The 11,848-nt window shown below is 46.9% G+C and overlaps 1 protein-coding gene across 2 annotated transcripts; it reads left to right on the forward strand.

Moving 5' to 3' along the window:
* The first annotated feature begins 6,950 nt into the window (after positions 1 to 6,950).
* On the forward strand, positions 6,951 to 10,663 carry LOC143003727 (NAD-dependent protein deacylase sirtuin-5, mitochondrial-like). Of its 2 annotated transcripts, none has more exons than XM_076154531.1 (9): positions 6,951 to 7,028; positions 7,656 to 7,774; positions 7,941 to 8,074; positions 8,341 to 8,566; positions 8,673 to 8,760; positions 9,472 to 9,525; positions 9,746 to 9,869; positions 9,962 to 10,077; positions 10,304 to 10,663. In XM_076154531.1, exons 2-9 carry the CDS (start codon positions 7,669 to 7,671, stop codon positions 10,362 to 10,364), a joined length of 909 nt encoding a protein of 302 aa, XP_076010646.1. In that variant the 5' UTR covers positions 6,951 to 7,028; positions 7,656 to 7,668; the 3' UTR covers positions 10,365 to 10,663. The 2 variants fall into 2 exon arrangements, with proteins under 2 accessions (XP_076010646.1, XP_076010647.1); XM_076154532.1 differs by having other exon boundaries at positions 7,006 to 7,113.
* The last annotated feature ends 1,185 nt before the right edge of the window (positions 10,664 to 11,848 follow it).

An 11,848-nucleotide genomic window follows, 5' to 3' on the forward strand; every position in this document is an offset into this window, starting at 1 on the left:
TTGAACCCAACCCAAACCTGAAAGCCGACAGTCCTGCCAACATAACAATGACGTCCGGCTGCCTGTCAGCCTGTGTGAATGGGTGTGTTTGCATTGGCTTCTTTGTTACAATAATTGGCAGACCACATACAGTATCTGTTATGCATTCAAGTCTTGAGAGATTCCTCTTCTCTCTGCTCCTCCCTGAGCTCTGGATTCTAACAATGACAAAAGGAGGGGAAGGATGAATGAACGGCTGAGTGAATGAATGAATGAATGAATGTCCCGGCCTGTTCTGACACCGTGCCAGCTGAGGGACCTTCCCACTATCTTCAGTGCCACGCTGACCCTCCTTGCCGCAGGTTTCCCCTCTCAGCACAATGGTGGGCTTGTCTGGGCCGAGCAGAGAGACCTCGGTGCCAGCAGAGGAAGACGGTGTTTGTGTTCTTTGGCATCAGTCAGTAACTAGTTGGAAGTGCTGGACTCCATTCAGAGCTTGTTTCGCTTCCTTTCACTCTCTTGCTCTGCTTTTGTATTCTGCCCAGGTTGGGTCTGGCACTCGGCTCAAGGCCCCGGCTGACGAACGCTAACGGCACTAATGCGCACTAACAAATGACAAAGACGCGCAGCGCCGCGCCGCTTCGTCTTCACTCTGTCCGTCGGTTCAATTCATCAGCCTTCACGTGTCCTCTCCTTCCAGCTCCTACACTTCCTCTCTTCCGCTCTCCCTCATTCAGGTCCTGGTGGGCTCTGTTTGGAATGACAGCGTGGTAGTGACCAGCGTGTCCTGGTCTTTGTGAGCGCTAAGTAACCCAGCTGACCCGGATTCGCGTTGCTGAAGCAGAGAGCCGAGAGCTGTGGCGCCCGGGAACTGGACTGACGTAAGACGAAGGTGTGAGCGGAAACTTAATCATCCAACAGGCCGGCTGTGAACCTGCCACACACCTCGGGGTTTCAGAGCCCAGGCCTGACCAGGCAGCAGGATAACGTGTGTGTGTTTGTGTCTTAAACATCTTCCTATCATCTTCACGTGGGCCGACAATGATCACGTCCTCAGAGCCTTTTCCAAGTCGGGCTCAGGAGAGCAGCGAGCCGTCTGGCAAAGGACACGGCACCATACTCCTGTTTACGCAACCCGGCACTCGCGCACACGTATGCACACGGGGCTGACACGCGTGCAAACACGAGTACACATCGGGAAGGTGGCGAGGGTATTTGTTGCATATGAATGGCGATACATTAACACATCAAAGGAAAGAGTGGGCTGGATTTATGCACAGGCATAAATGGGCGAGGAGAGAGGGAGCCAGTGGGCGGGCAGATGGTTTTAGTGGTGACAGGAAAAGCCGAGACTCAGCCAGAGCAACATCGAGAGGGAGAAGGAAGGAGTGAATGTTGGGAGGTTTGGGTGGCTTCTCTTTCTCAGTCACAATCTGATGACCTAAAATCCATTGCAAACCTTCTTCATAGTGGGAGTACACACGTCGAGACTACATGTGGAAGTGGAGCTGGAGGACAAATACACAGACTGAGTTGTCCTCATCTTCAGCCATCTACAGCTCCACACTCACCACCTCCTTGTCTTTGGCTCCATGGAGTTCATCTATCCCACTGTGTGATGGACGCCTTATTGTCTTGGATGAACTTTATTGGACTTTGTCGACAAACAGAAGAGGAGTGGTGCTCAGTGTGAGAATATAAACGTCAGATATAAAAGTAAACATAAAAGTTTTGCAGTGTTTGTTAGAAACGATCAAACAAAGAAGTAACTCAGAGAGAGAAGGACTCTGCCAAGGACAAACGTTTCTCTCTGAGTGACCATAACACTTGCTCACGCGCAGATCCCACTGAGACTGATCCAGATCCCACTGGTTCAGATCCCACTGATTCAGATCCCACTGATTCAGATCCCATTGATTCAGATCCCGCTGATTCAGATCCTACTGACCCAGATCCTGAGGGAATGGGTGTTTTGGTTTGAAGGCTGCTGTACTGTCCTTCTTCTGCTACCATCTAGTATAATACAGGGGAAGCAATCTGAATGGTTGTCTATGGCCAAAGAAAATATGATACGGATTCCACGACCCGGCCCTCACTAAAGTTCTGACGCTCACACGGCCGCACACACAGACATGCAGACACACAGACACAGCAGAGCTATCGCCTCGTCTGCAGATAATAAAATCTTTCACCGTTTGCAGGGCTGGAGACACAGCAGACCCCTCCTCCCCCTTTCAGACTCCAGCCGTGCCTGATGTAAATCCTGATGTGTTGCCTTTAATGGGCAGCTGAGAGAGATTATGAGTAGGTGTGTATGAAACCCATGAGTCATAAAGGTCTTAGCAGGATAAAAAGGGGTCACATATAGAGCGAGCATGTGACTAATCCCTGATCTCATTAAGATTTATGTAAGGCCCAGCTTCCACACACACACATCTCTCACCTGCTTAAGGCAAAGACAATAATAAACCAGTGAACGGCCATTACAGATATGTTTCAAACTAAAATGTAGACGTACCTTTGTCCCTCACATACATATATTTTGACATTTCACATTAGTACAAACACTCTAAATTACATTTTTGGAGCCTGAACCTTTACCTAATGTGACTCAAAAAAGTACAAATATTTCCAATTGTTATATATTAATAGATGCAGCTGCAATGTTTTGTACACAGGCTGTTTGGGGACCTGAACTTATTGAAATGCAGAATTGGAAATTAACTAGCAATTCCAATTATTTTTATTCATAATGTAGCAGTGAGGTCAGTGTTGATTGTTTGTTATTGTGTATATAATCAACCCCACAGTCCGAGAAAGTTTATACCGCCTTCATATTCAGCAATTTCAACCAAGTTTACCATAACAATAGGACAATAACATGTTTTAATATGTGATTTCTCCTTAAACCAGTAGGTTAAAACAAAGAACACACTTTCCCTGCTCTTAGGAACAACAATTAAGAACGAATCACCCATTTATATGTGACTGATTGAATATTTATGAACACAAAACAGATTTCAGGTTTAAAATTGGCTGTAGAGACTAATTAGGTCCATAGTGAAGATGAAGAGGTGTGTAAGGGTTCATAACAGCTTGAAGGCCTCCTCCACTGGGGGGGTGGGGGCTGTGGGGGGGTTCTCCATACGTCTATAGACACTATGTATAAACACTGAAATTCAAGAAATGAAAACATGGCTGGAAACACTGCATTGTGAAGAAAGAAGGTTCTTACACAACAGCTACGTTTATGTCACTCAAATGAGAAACGCCAGTCAGTTAATTGTAGAGGACTTAAAGTGCAGAACAGTTACCTTAGAACTGCACTTAAATTCACTACTTACGTAAATGCAAAGCATGAATCATTCTTACTTATCCGTCATAAGAAGCCTCCAACTGCATTCTATTCACAATCCTCCAGCATTTGGCATTTTAAGTCGTGAACAATAAGCTGAACAATGAGCTGCTCTCTAAGGAGTAACCACCCATTTATCTGGGAGTGACTGGATGTTTATGAGTATAAATACATTTGTGGTTCTTCCAATCTGCCCTATTGACTATACTATGATGGTGTAAAATGAGCCTGTCTGGACTTTAAGGGTTAAATGTCACCTGGGGGAAATTGTTTCACAGTGACTGTGTGTAATCCTGCCACACGGTGCTGACTAAGGCACTGCAGCTTTGGGGATTAAAAAAAGGAAAACTGACGCAAAGCAGAACAAAGGCCTGACTGGGGAATTTTTGTGAGAGTTGGCTTGAGTCCGAAATGGAACATTGAGGCTAGACTGCCATGCTGGAGCGCCATGTGACCGGGCCCTGTCACATTCTGGGGGAGGGTAGCGTCAATATGAATGGAAGCTATTATCTGCTCAATACAAACCCTGTCATCACTCCAACCTGGACCTGCATCCGCGTGTGTGTGCTCGTGTGGACTAAAGCAGATTCCTTGCGCTTCCTCCGGGTCTGTTCTGTTTCAGAACCGAGGGGCAGTGGACAGCTCCGCTCATTAACCCTTACATGCCCACACTGCTCATCCATCCACTCACCGTTCACAGCAGCACTACCAGCCTGCGTTTCGGACAATAAATCTGTTTAGCATTCAGAAACATCCAATCAACATAAGGAAATATGTGATTGATTCTTATCTTCTTTTATACCTGCATTATTATTAAGTTTGCAGGTTGTGAACAAGGCAAAGACACTATAGAACTGTAAACATGGGCCCTGAAACTGCCTGGATACAAACATTTACAGTACACATCTTTAGAAATCAGAACAATTTCAATTCATGTGCATTTTTGGGACAAATATTCACGCCCAAATAATGTAATTTAGGGCGTTTAGACTGATCGGAACCGTCACCATGGATCAAACTCCATTTGTAGAGTAAAATTAATACAAAAGTAAAATCTCTTTAGGTGTAACGACGTATAGCTGTGAGCCTGCGGATGAGCTATGATTCACGTCTCATGGTGCGCACCATCGTGACCATGGCAACAAAGGAAACAATAACTTATCATTCCTGCTCTCTCACACAAAGTCGGCTTAAGCCGCGACATGATGGCACGAACGAACGTCACATGCGTGCATCTGTCCTCCTCCTCATCAAGGACGAGTCCAGCTGCATTTCACACCAGCAGCCAAGTTCACGCAACACTTGACTGCAGCCGCCGTCGCGCCGCGTCTGTAGGGAGATCAGGCTCCTCGACGCGCCACATGAGTCGGAACAGAAACAGGCCTTGGTCAGATTCTCACTACTCATCTCCCGGCGCATGAGTCACTGTGCAGCCACCATCCACATACACACACACACACACACACACATACACACACACACATACATACACATACACACCCCGTCAGACCCGTACAACGAAGCCGCACAGTGCGGCTGGTGTGCGGGGACTGTCACCAAAGCTCCGGCGGCGGAATCACGCGTTTTTAATCAAATCGTTCCCCGGACACGAGTGGCCCAGCGCTGGTCCCTACCTGTCTCCAGGTGCAGGGAGATCCGCGCCTCGTTGATGTAAGGCGTGTCACTCTTGGACCGGACCCTCCGGATCGGTCTACGGTCTACCGCCTCCTCCGGGGCCGCCGCCATATTCGGCCAGCCGGGCAGCGTCCACTGGAGACCGGCGGGACTGCGAGAGATTCCGGCGCCGCCGCCACTCGATGTACAAACCGCCCCGGGAGACGCGGTGTGGGAGGGGGGCGGGTTTGCTGTACGAGCGGCAGGGATGGGAGGGGGAGGAGAGACGGAGAGGGAGGGGGGAGAGAGAAGGAGGGAGGGAGAGAGACGGAAAGAGAGAGAGAGTCAGAGAGAGAAGGTTAGAGATGGTGAGAATGCTATAAGTTGGTTAAACCTCAGCATCACTTCTGTGCATCATTTGCCTAAAATTAGTATTTGACAAAAATCACTGTAAATATGTAATAAGCAGCAAATCCCGTTATTTCATCATTAAAGCACATCAGGGGGGGGGGGGGGGGGGGGGGGGGGATGAAGTGAATCAAATGTTATGCGTCAAAAATAAGACGCGGATCTTCTATTGGTCCCAAAGCAGCATTAACGTTACTGAAGCCACCTATGAAGACACACGCTGGAACATGGCTACTGTGGTACAAACGCGCCCTCTGCTGGTCACATTATGTACATGTTCATTAGGGAGCGATGCAAATATGATAAAGATTCACTTAAGAAGGTGCAGTAATTATGCGTAACAGTCATGTGGGACCAGAAGAGATGATCAATAACAGGAAACTGGATCATACAAGAGTTCATAAAGTACATCATTAGGTTCCTACACCATTTTCAAGGGGTTTCACACAAACATCAGGGCGACTGAGCAGGATGAGTACGTGCACAAGAAGGTCCTGTGTGTTTACAATCAGCCATAAAAAAGAGGAACAGTGACAACTAGAAATGATTTGTGGGAGAGTCTTCTGAAGTGAACTGCAGTGAAACATCAAAGACGAGAAGATCTGAAAACAAATCTCTTAGTAACAAAGACAAACTTCACTGCACTTCCACTCATTTTGTTTTATTGTCCTACAAAAGGCAAAGGTCCATTAACACACACACCATGACACACAGTGGCTCATAACACAAACAGCCAGTGACACGCCGTAAATATAGCTGTTCATAAAGGAGCTCACACAATAGGCAGAAGTGAATTATTAATGTAATGTAGTCCGTGTTGTGCCATTAATAAAAACAGAAGTGCTAAATGTGCAAAAGTGCATATAGAGAAGATCAGCAAATTACTTTGAGTGCAAATTCAGCATATTTATTGCACATGAGACAAAGGAATATGTGTATCTATTGCACTTTACCCTTAGTGGCCTGTACTTCCACCCAGAGGGCAGAGGATCACGTTTCTCTAAGAGGATGATCTAGGTTTCCCATAATGCACCTGATGATCTCTGCTGCTGGACGTTGGAGACAATGTCACACAGCGTTTTCCTGTCATTCCCACGAAAATGGAATTTATGACCGAGGTACCAGAGAGAAGTTGATGGTACAAAGATAGCTCAAAGATCAGTGTAATGGCATCTCTCAATGACATCACACATACGTTGAGGGCCCATGTGATGGAGGAGTCAGAGGGGAAACGTTTAGTATGAAATCAAATACAAGAACTAACATGGAGGAGCTGAGACGGATGAAGGAAAGAAGAGAAGACTCAACATGACGGATTCAACTTTAAATATCACTGAGAAGCATCTGACTGGGAGCAGAGATGATATTTGTTCCAAATAGCCAAAATCAAAGAGGAGGAACAAGATAAACTCAAAAGAATTAAAGATAACTGAATAAATTCGCTAATGTGTATAAAAACTGAAAAGCTCTTGACATCTTTGACCTTCTGACCTCCATCTAACATGTGATCAGTGTTTACCTCCTGCTCATCAGGCATTAAAATAGGAGGCTTGGCAGGTCTTTCCTGATTGGTTGGGTCCCACGCGCAGTCACCAGTCAGCGGTGCCGCTGCGGGGTCACTTCCGGGTTCGCGAAGCGCTGCTGCAGCTGGTGACCTACTCCAGTTTGACAGGTAGTTAGCGCCATGAGAGCGCCACTCCCGAACCGAACCGCACCGAGCCGCGGGCGAACCGACCCCTGCTCCAGAACAGATACACGTATGCCCACACTTTATCACAGCGTGAGCTCCTTAGCCTGCTAGCCTCTGTTAGCTCAGTTAGCTGCTGTTTGCTACAGTAATACTTGTGTGCGCAGGAATGCTACTTGATGTTTGTTGTTGCCTGTTTATAAGCAACCGAGAGTGTGATGGAGCAGCTGCGGCCTGCCAGAGAAACCGAAACTAATCTTTTAGAGATTTCAGACATAATGTTAACAATAAGAAACACACTTTATCATCTTCTAGTGCTTAAAATCCAAAACAACATGATACAAAGCAAAGAAAAATAACAAATATCCAGAGAGTCAATAGACAGACAGAAGAGCTGTGAGATGACGTTTAAGGTCAGAGTGTAAATGTGATTATTAAATATGTATTTTTAAAGTGTGAGGCCCTGAGGCCCCTTCCACTGATCACAGGATTGATTCTAAAACAAAGACTTGAAGGTGGTTCTGGAGGCATGGACACACATCTGAGAACTGGCCTCTGATCGGTTCCATCCCTGTTCCTGTACTGTGCTGATCCTCTTATTTTCCTCCTCAGCGCCCAAAACCTGATGATTGTGCGGCAGCTCACCTGCAGAAGTGCAATACACTCACACCTGTATGCCCGCCTGAGGAAGACCCCGCCAGGCAGCCAGGACATGGCCCGACCCAGCTCAGGTACCTGGGGTCAGAAGGTGGTAGAGGCCGCTGTTAGCACTCACTCACTCACATAGAGGGTTGTTATGACCAAACTCTACATATAAAGGGCTCCAAACGGTCATGAGAGGCCCCACATACTCCTGATGTGTGAATGAGCAGTCTACCTGTGTGTGTGTCTGTGCAGACCTGGCAGCATTCAGGGAGATCTTCTCCCGGGCTAAGAACATCGCCATCCTGACCGGAGCCGGTGTGAGCGCTGAGAGCGGAGTCCCCACCTTCAGAGGAGCCGGAGGATACTGGAGGAAATGGCAAGCGCAGGTAGGCAGCCCTTTAAACTGCAGTCTGGCACACAGAGGGTCCACAGGTCAGACAGCTGGGGACAAGATGACATCCAGTTTACTACATGGAATGATTTTCATAACGTTGACACCTGAGCTCAGTCACTGACATCCAAAAGAACAGCTCCAACTTACAAAGACAGTGTCAGTAATTGCCCTGTGTTGTGATGGCTGCCCGTGGTTACAGTCATTCCCAGCACATCTCCATGTTGTCCCTTCCCTCCCTCCCTCCCTCCTTCTCTTTAGGAGCTGGCCACTCCGGAGGCCTTCTCCAGGAACCCCTCGCGTGTCTGGGAGTTTTACCACTACCGCCGCGAGGTCATGCTCACCAAAAAGCCCAACCCCGCCCACCTGGCCATCGCCGAGTGCGAGGAACGTCTGAGCAAACAAGGCCGCAACGTCACTGTGGTCACGCAGAACATAGACGAGCTCCACCGCCGGGCCGGATCCAAACACATCCTGGAACTCCACGGTGAGCCGGCTTAGGGAATAACGAGAGCGCACTTTTTGGCACGTTAGGTCGCTCTCAGTTTATGTCCTTAATTCTTCCTAACAGGTTCCTTGTGTTGTAACTGCAGGGAGCCTGTTCAGAACGCGCTGTATGAGCTGTGGGCACGAAGACGCCAATTACAACAGTCCCATCTGTGCTGCCCTGGAGGGGAAAGGGTAAAGAGCTCAGCAATGTTAAGATTTTGTTAAATTGGGAGTGCAAAATGTCACGCAATACAACACGTTTGAAACCGTCAGATGTCTGTAAATAACTGATGCAAAGGGGGAAAAAAGGGAATCGGTGACGGATATGAAATGTCAGAACGCTGCTGCGCCTCAAATCTGACATTTACCAGCGATGTGTTCGATAGCTGAAACGCTCAAACTCTTTGCTGCGCTGTAAAAGTCCTGAATTGATACGAGACGTTGATGTGCAGAGCGATCAGTGCGCCATCATCTGTAATGTTCCTGCATCAGCTCTGCTCGTGTTGTTTACGTCTCACTCTTCTTCATGTGGCCATTCTTAGTCGTCTGACCTCAGTTACCACGCGGACGTGCTCACTACACGCACACTGTACTGGATCGCATACACAGATTTGTTTTAATAGGATTCTGCAGGATTTGGACTCTAGCTAACATGTTGCGTAATTGCAGCGTGTCTGTGTTTTTCCTGCTGACGTCAATCTAAGTACAGTGTTTATATTATTGCCTACTGTTGGCATTTTGATAGATTTATACTCCGGTAGCCTTTCCTGCTTAAATAAAGGGTTAATAAACGCACTGTATGAGGTAATGTAGTAAGTTCACAGGGATTTATGTGTAGTATGTTTGTTGATTTTATAGGTAAGAAGTTTGTTTTCTAACCTCTTCATTAAACTGCTTCTTCAGCGCTCCAGACCCAAACACAAACGACGCCCAGATACCCGTCCAGGACCTGCCCAGGTGAGACAGAGACACATGACATCACTCTGAAGCCTACAGTAAACAATCAAATGACTCAGAAGTCTTCATTAAGCTCCCTTCACTAAGAGAGGAGAGAGGAGGAGCCTCATGTCTGACATCCTGAAACACAAACAACCAGATTTATTACTTTGCTCTCCTTGCATTGATGGAATGATTTGATTGACAGAAGTTGATCTTGTCCTCTGTTGTCTTGCTGCAGGTGTGAGCAGGGGAGCTGCAGTGGCCTCCTGAGACCGGCTGTGGTTTGGTTTGGAGAGACTCTGGACTCGGACGTCCTCACTGGGGCAGAGAAAGTGTTGGATAGCTGTGACCTCTGCCTCGTGGTGAGTGTGTGTGTGTCTCTACCTGATTGATTGACACTGACTGCTGCTTTATATTTTTAGTTAGAGGTAATTGAACACGTTTTCCTGCGCAGGTCGGTACTTCGTCCATCGTGTATCCAGCAGCCATGTTCGCTCCTCAAGTAGCGGGCAGAGGCGTCCCTGTGGCCGAATTCAACATGGAAGACACACCAGCCACCATGCGCTTCAAGTATGCGTCACTGTCATACACACACTGTTTGGACTCTTTGTGTGTATACTACATTATGAGGGAACACATTTTCCACATTAACTAGGTGTGTGTGTGTGTGTGTGTGTGTGTGTGTGTGTGTGTGTGTGTGTGTGTGTGTGTGTGTGTGTGTGTGTGTGTGTGTGTGTGTGTGTGTGTGTGTGTGTGTGTGTGTGTGTGTGTGTGTGTGTGTGTACGCACGCTTCAGGTTCCACTTCCAAGGCCCCTGTGGGACGACTTTACCCCCGGCACTGGCAGAGGAACACTGAACACGAGCCCCGGCAAGCAGCAGCCATGACTCGTCACCAGGCACACACACGGGCCAGGCTGTGTAACACTGGTGGGTGTTACTGCTTCAGATACCACATGAAGGACGAATTCAATAAATACTCAGCATGACTTATGTGACGACGGGGTTTACAGGGTTTGTGAAAGAGAGCAGATGGCAAACAGAACACAAGCTGTTAGACATGTGGAGGGGTCACAATGGTCGTATTATAAACACACACACACACACACACGCAGATTAGCATTAGATGATCACAATAATAAAGTATTAAATAAATGATGACTTTGTGAGGGTTGTTGACATTCCTTGTGTCTGTAAACAAAGCAGAAAAATCAAAGTTACAAATGTTGATCTCACTCTTGAACTATTTGTTATCATGTGATTTCAGCTTAAATGTATTCGGACAAAAGTCAAAAGTTTGGGCTCTAAATATGCAACATTGCAGCAAAAATGTCAAACAGAAGCAGAGAAGTTAATGTTTTGTCACGGTTTTAGTTTTTCCATTTTCACAATGACACTTTTCTCCGTATTGTTATAGGGTTGGTTAAGCCTGTGTGGATATTGTAGATCTGTGATCATTGATTACACACGATCAGACATAGAGCTTAAATAACCTCTGCAGTGAGGGAATATTAGCAGTAGGGGTCAGTGTTTACCTGTCTGACTCCTTCCAAAGGAGCTGTGTGTGTGTGTGTGTGTGTGTGTGTGTGTGTGTGTGTGTGTGTGTGTGTGTGTGTGTGTGTGTGTGTGTGTGTGTGTGTGTGTGTGTGTGTGTGTGTGTGTGTGTGTGTGTGTGTGTGTGTGTGTGTGTGTGTGTGTGTGTGTGTGTGTGTGTTCATAGGAAAGAGTTTATGGAGAGGATCAAAATGTGCTAACTGTATTACAAATGTCACAGATTTGAGATACTTTTTAAACACAAGGTCTAATGAAGGAATACCCGTTTGTTCTATAGCAGAGAATTACCCATTTCTCTCTGTCTGAAACTGTTAACATGAGTTTTTCTGCACAAAATCCATACTTAATGATCATAATGTCAACATCTTCCCACTAACCAGTCGCTATGGCCCTCAGGTAATTGTCGTGGAGTAAAAATGACCAATATGTCTATAATTGTTACTTTCCACCATGATGTATTTCATAGTGTGTGTGTGCGTGTGCGTGCATGTTCCTGGGTGGTTGGTCCTCTATGAGCTCTCTGTCACAGCTGATGTTCAGCTTGGAGCAAAGATGGCCTTGTGCTCCACACCTCCCGCCTCTACCCGTCCTCCACTTCCCTCATGTCAGCCTAAACACACAGCCTGCACACACACAGGTCACATCCTGTCTGCATTTACGAGTTTCCCCTCGGTTGTGTAAACGCTCATTTGGAGGAGAAGACGATGTCAAATGGGGTTTTTACTATTTGGCCGATCTGACGGGGAAACCGTGCCGCTCCCCCTCCAGCCTCAATCCCTTCATCTTCCT

The sequence above is a fragment of the Genypterus blacodes genome, unplaced genomic scaffold, assembly GCF_046128005.1.
Source record: "Genypterus blacodes isolate CSIRO-AG114 ecotype Tasmania unplaced genomic scaffold, CSIRO-AGI_Gbla_v1 ptg000062l_1, whole genome shotgun sequence".
NCBI classification, from domain to species: Eukaryota; Metazoa; Chordata; class Actinopteri; order Ophidiiformes; family Ophidiidae; genus Genypterus; species Genypterus blacodes.

Excerpts from the sequence above, each read along its gene's own strand:
- LOC143003727 (XM_076154531.1), top strand. The coding sequence starts at position 7,669 with ATGATTGTGCGGCAGCTCACCTGCAGAAGTGCAATACACTCACACCTG. Across the intron at positions 8,761-9,471 it reads GCTGCCCTGGAGGGGAAAGG|CGCTCCAGACCCAAACACAA; the intron begins GTAAAGAGCTCA and ends CTGCTTCTTCAG. Across the intron at positions 9,870-9,961 it reads GCTGTGACCTCTGCCTCGTG|GTCGGTACTTCGTCCATCGT; the intron begins GTGAGTGTGTGT and ends TTTCCTGCGCAG.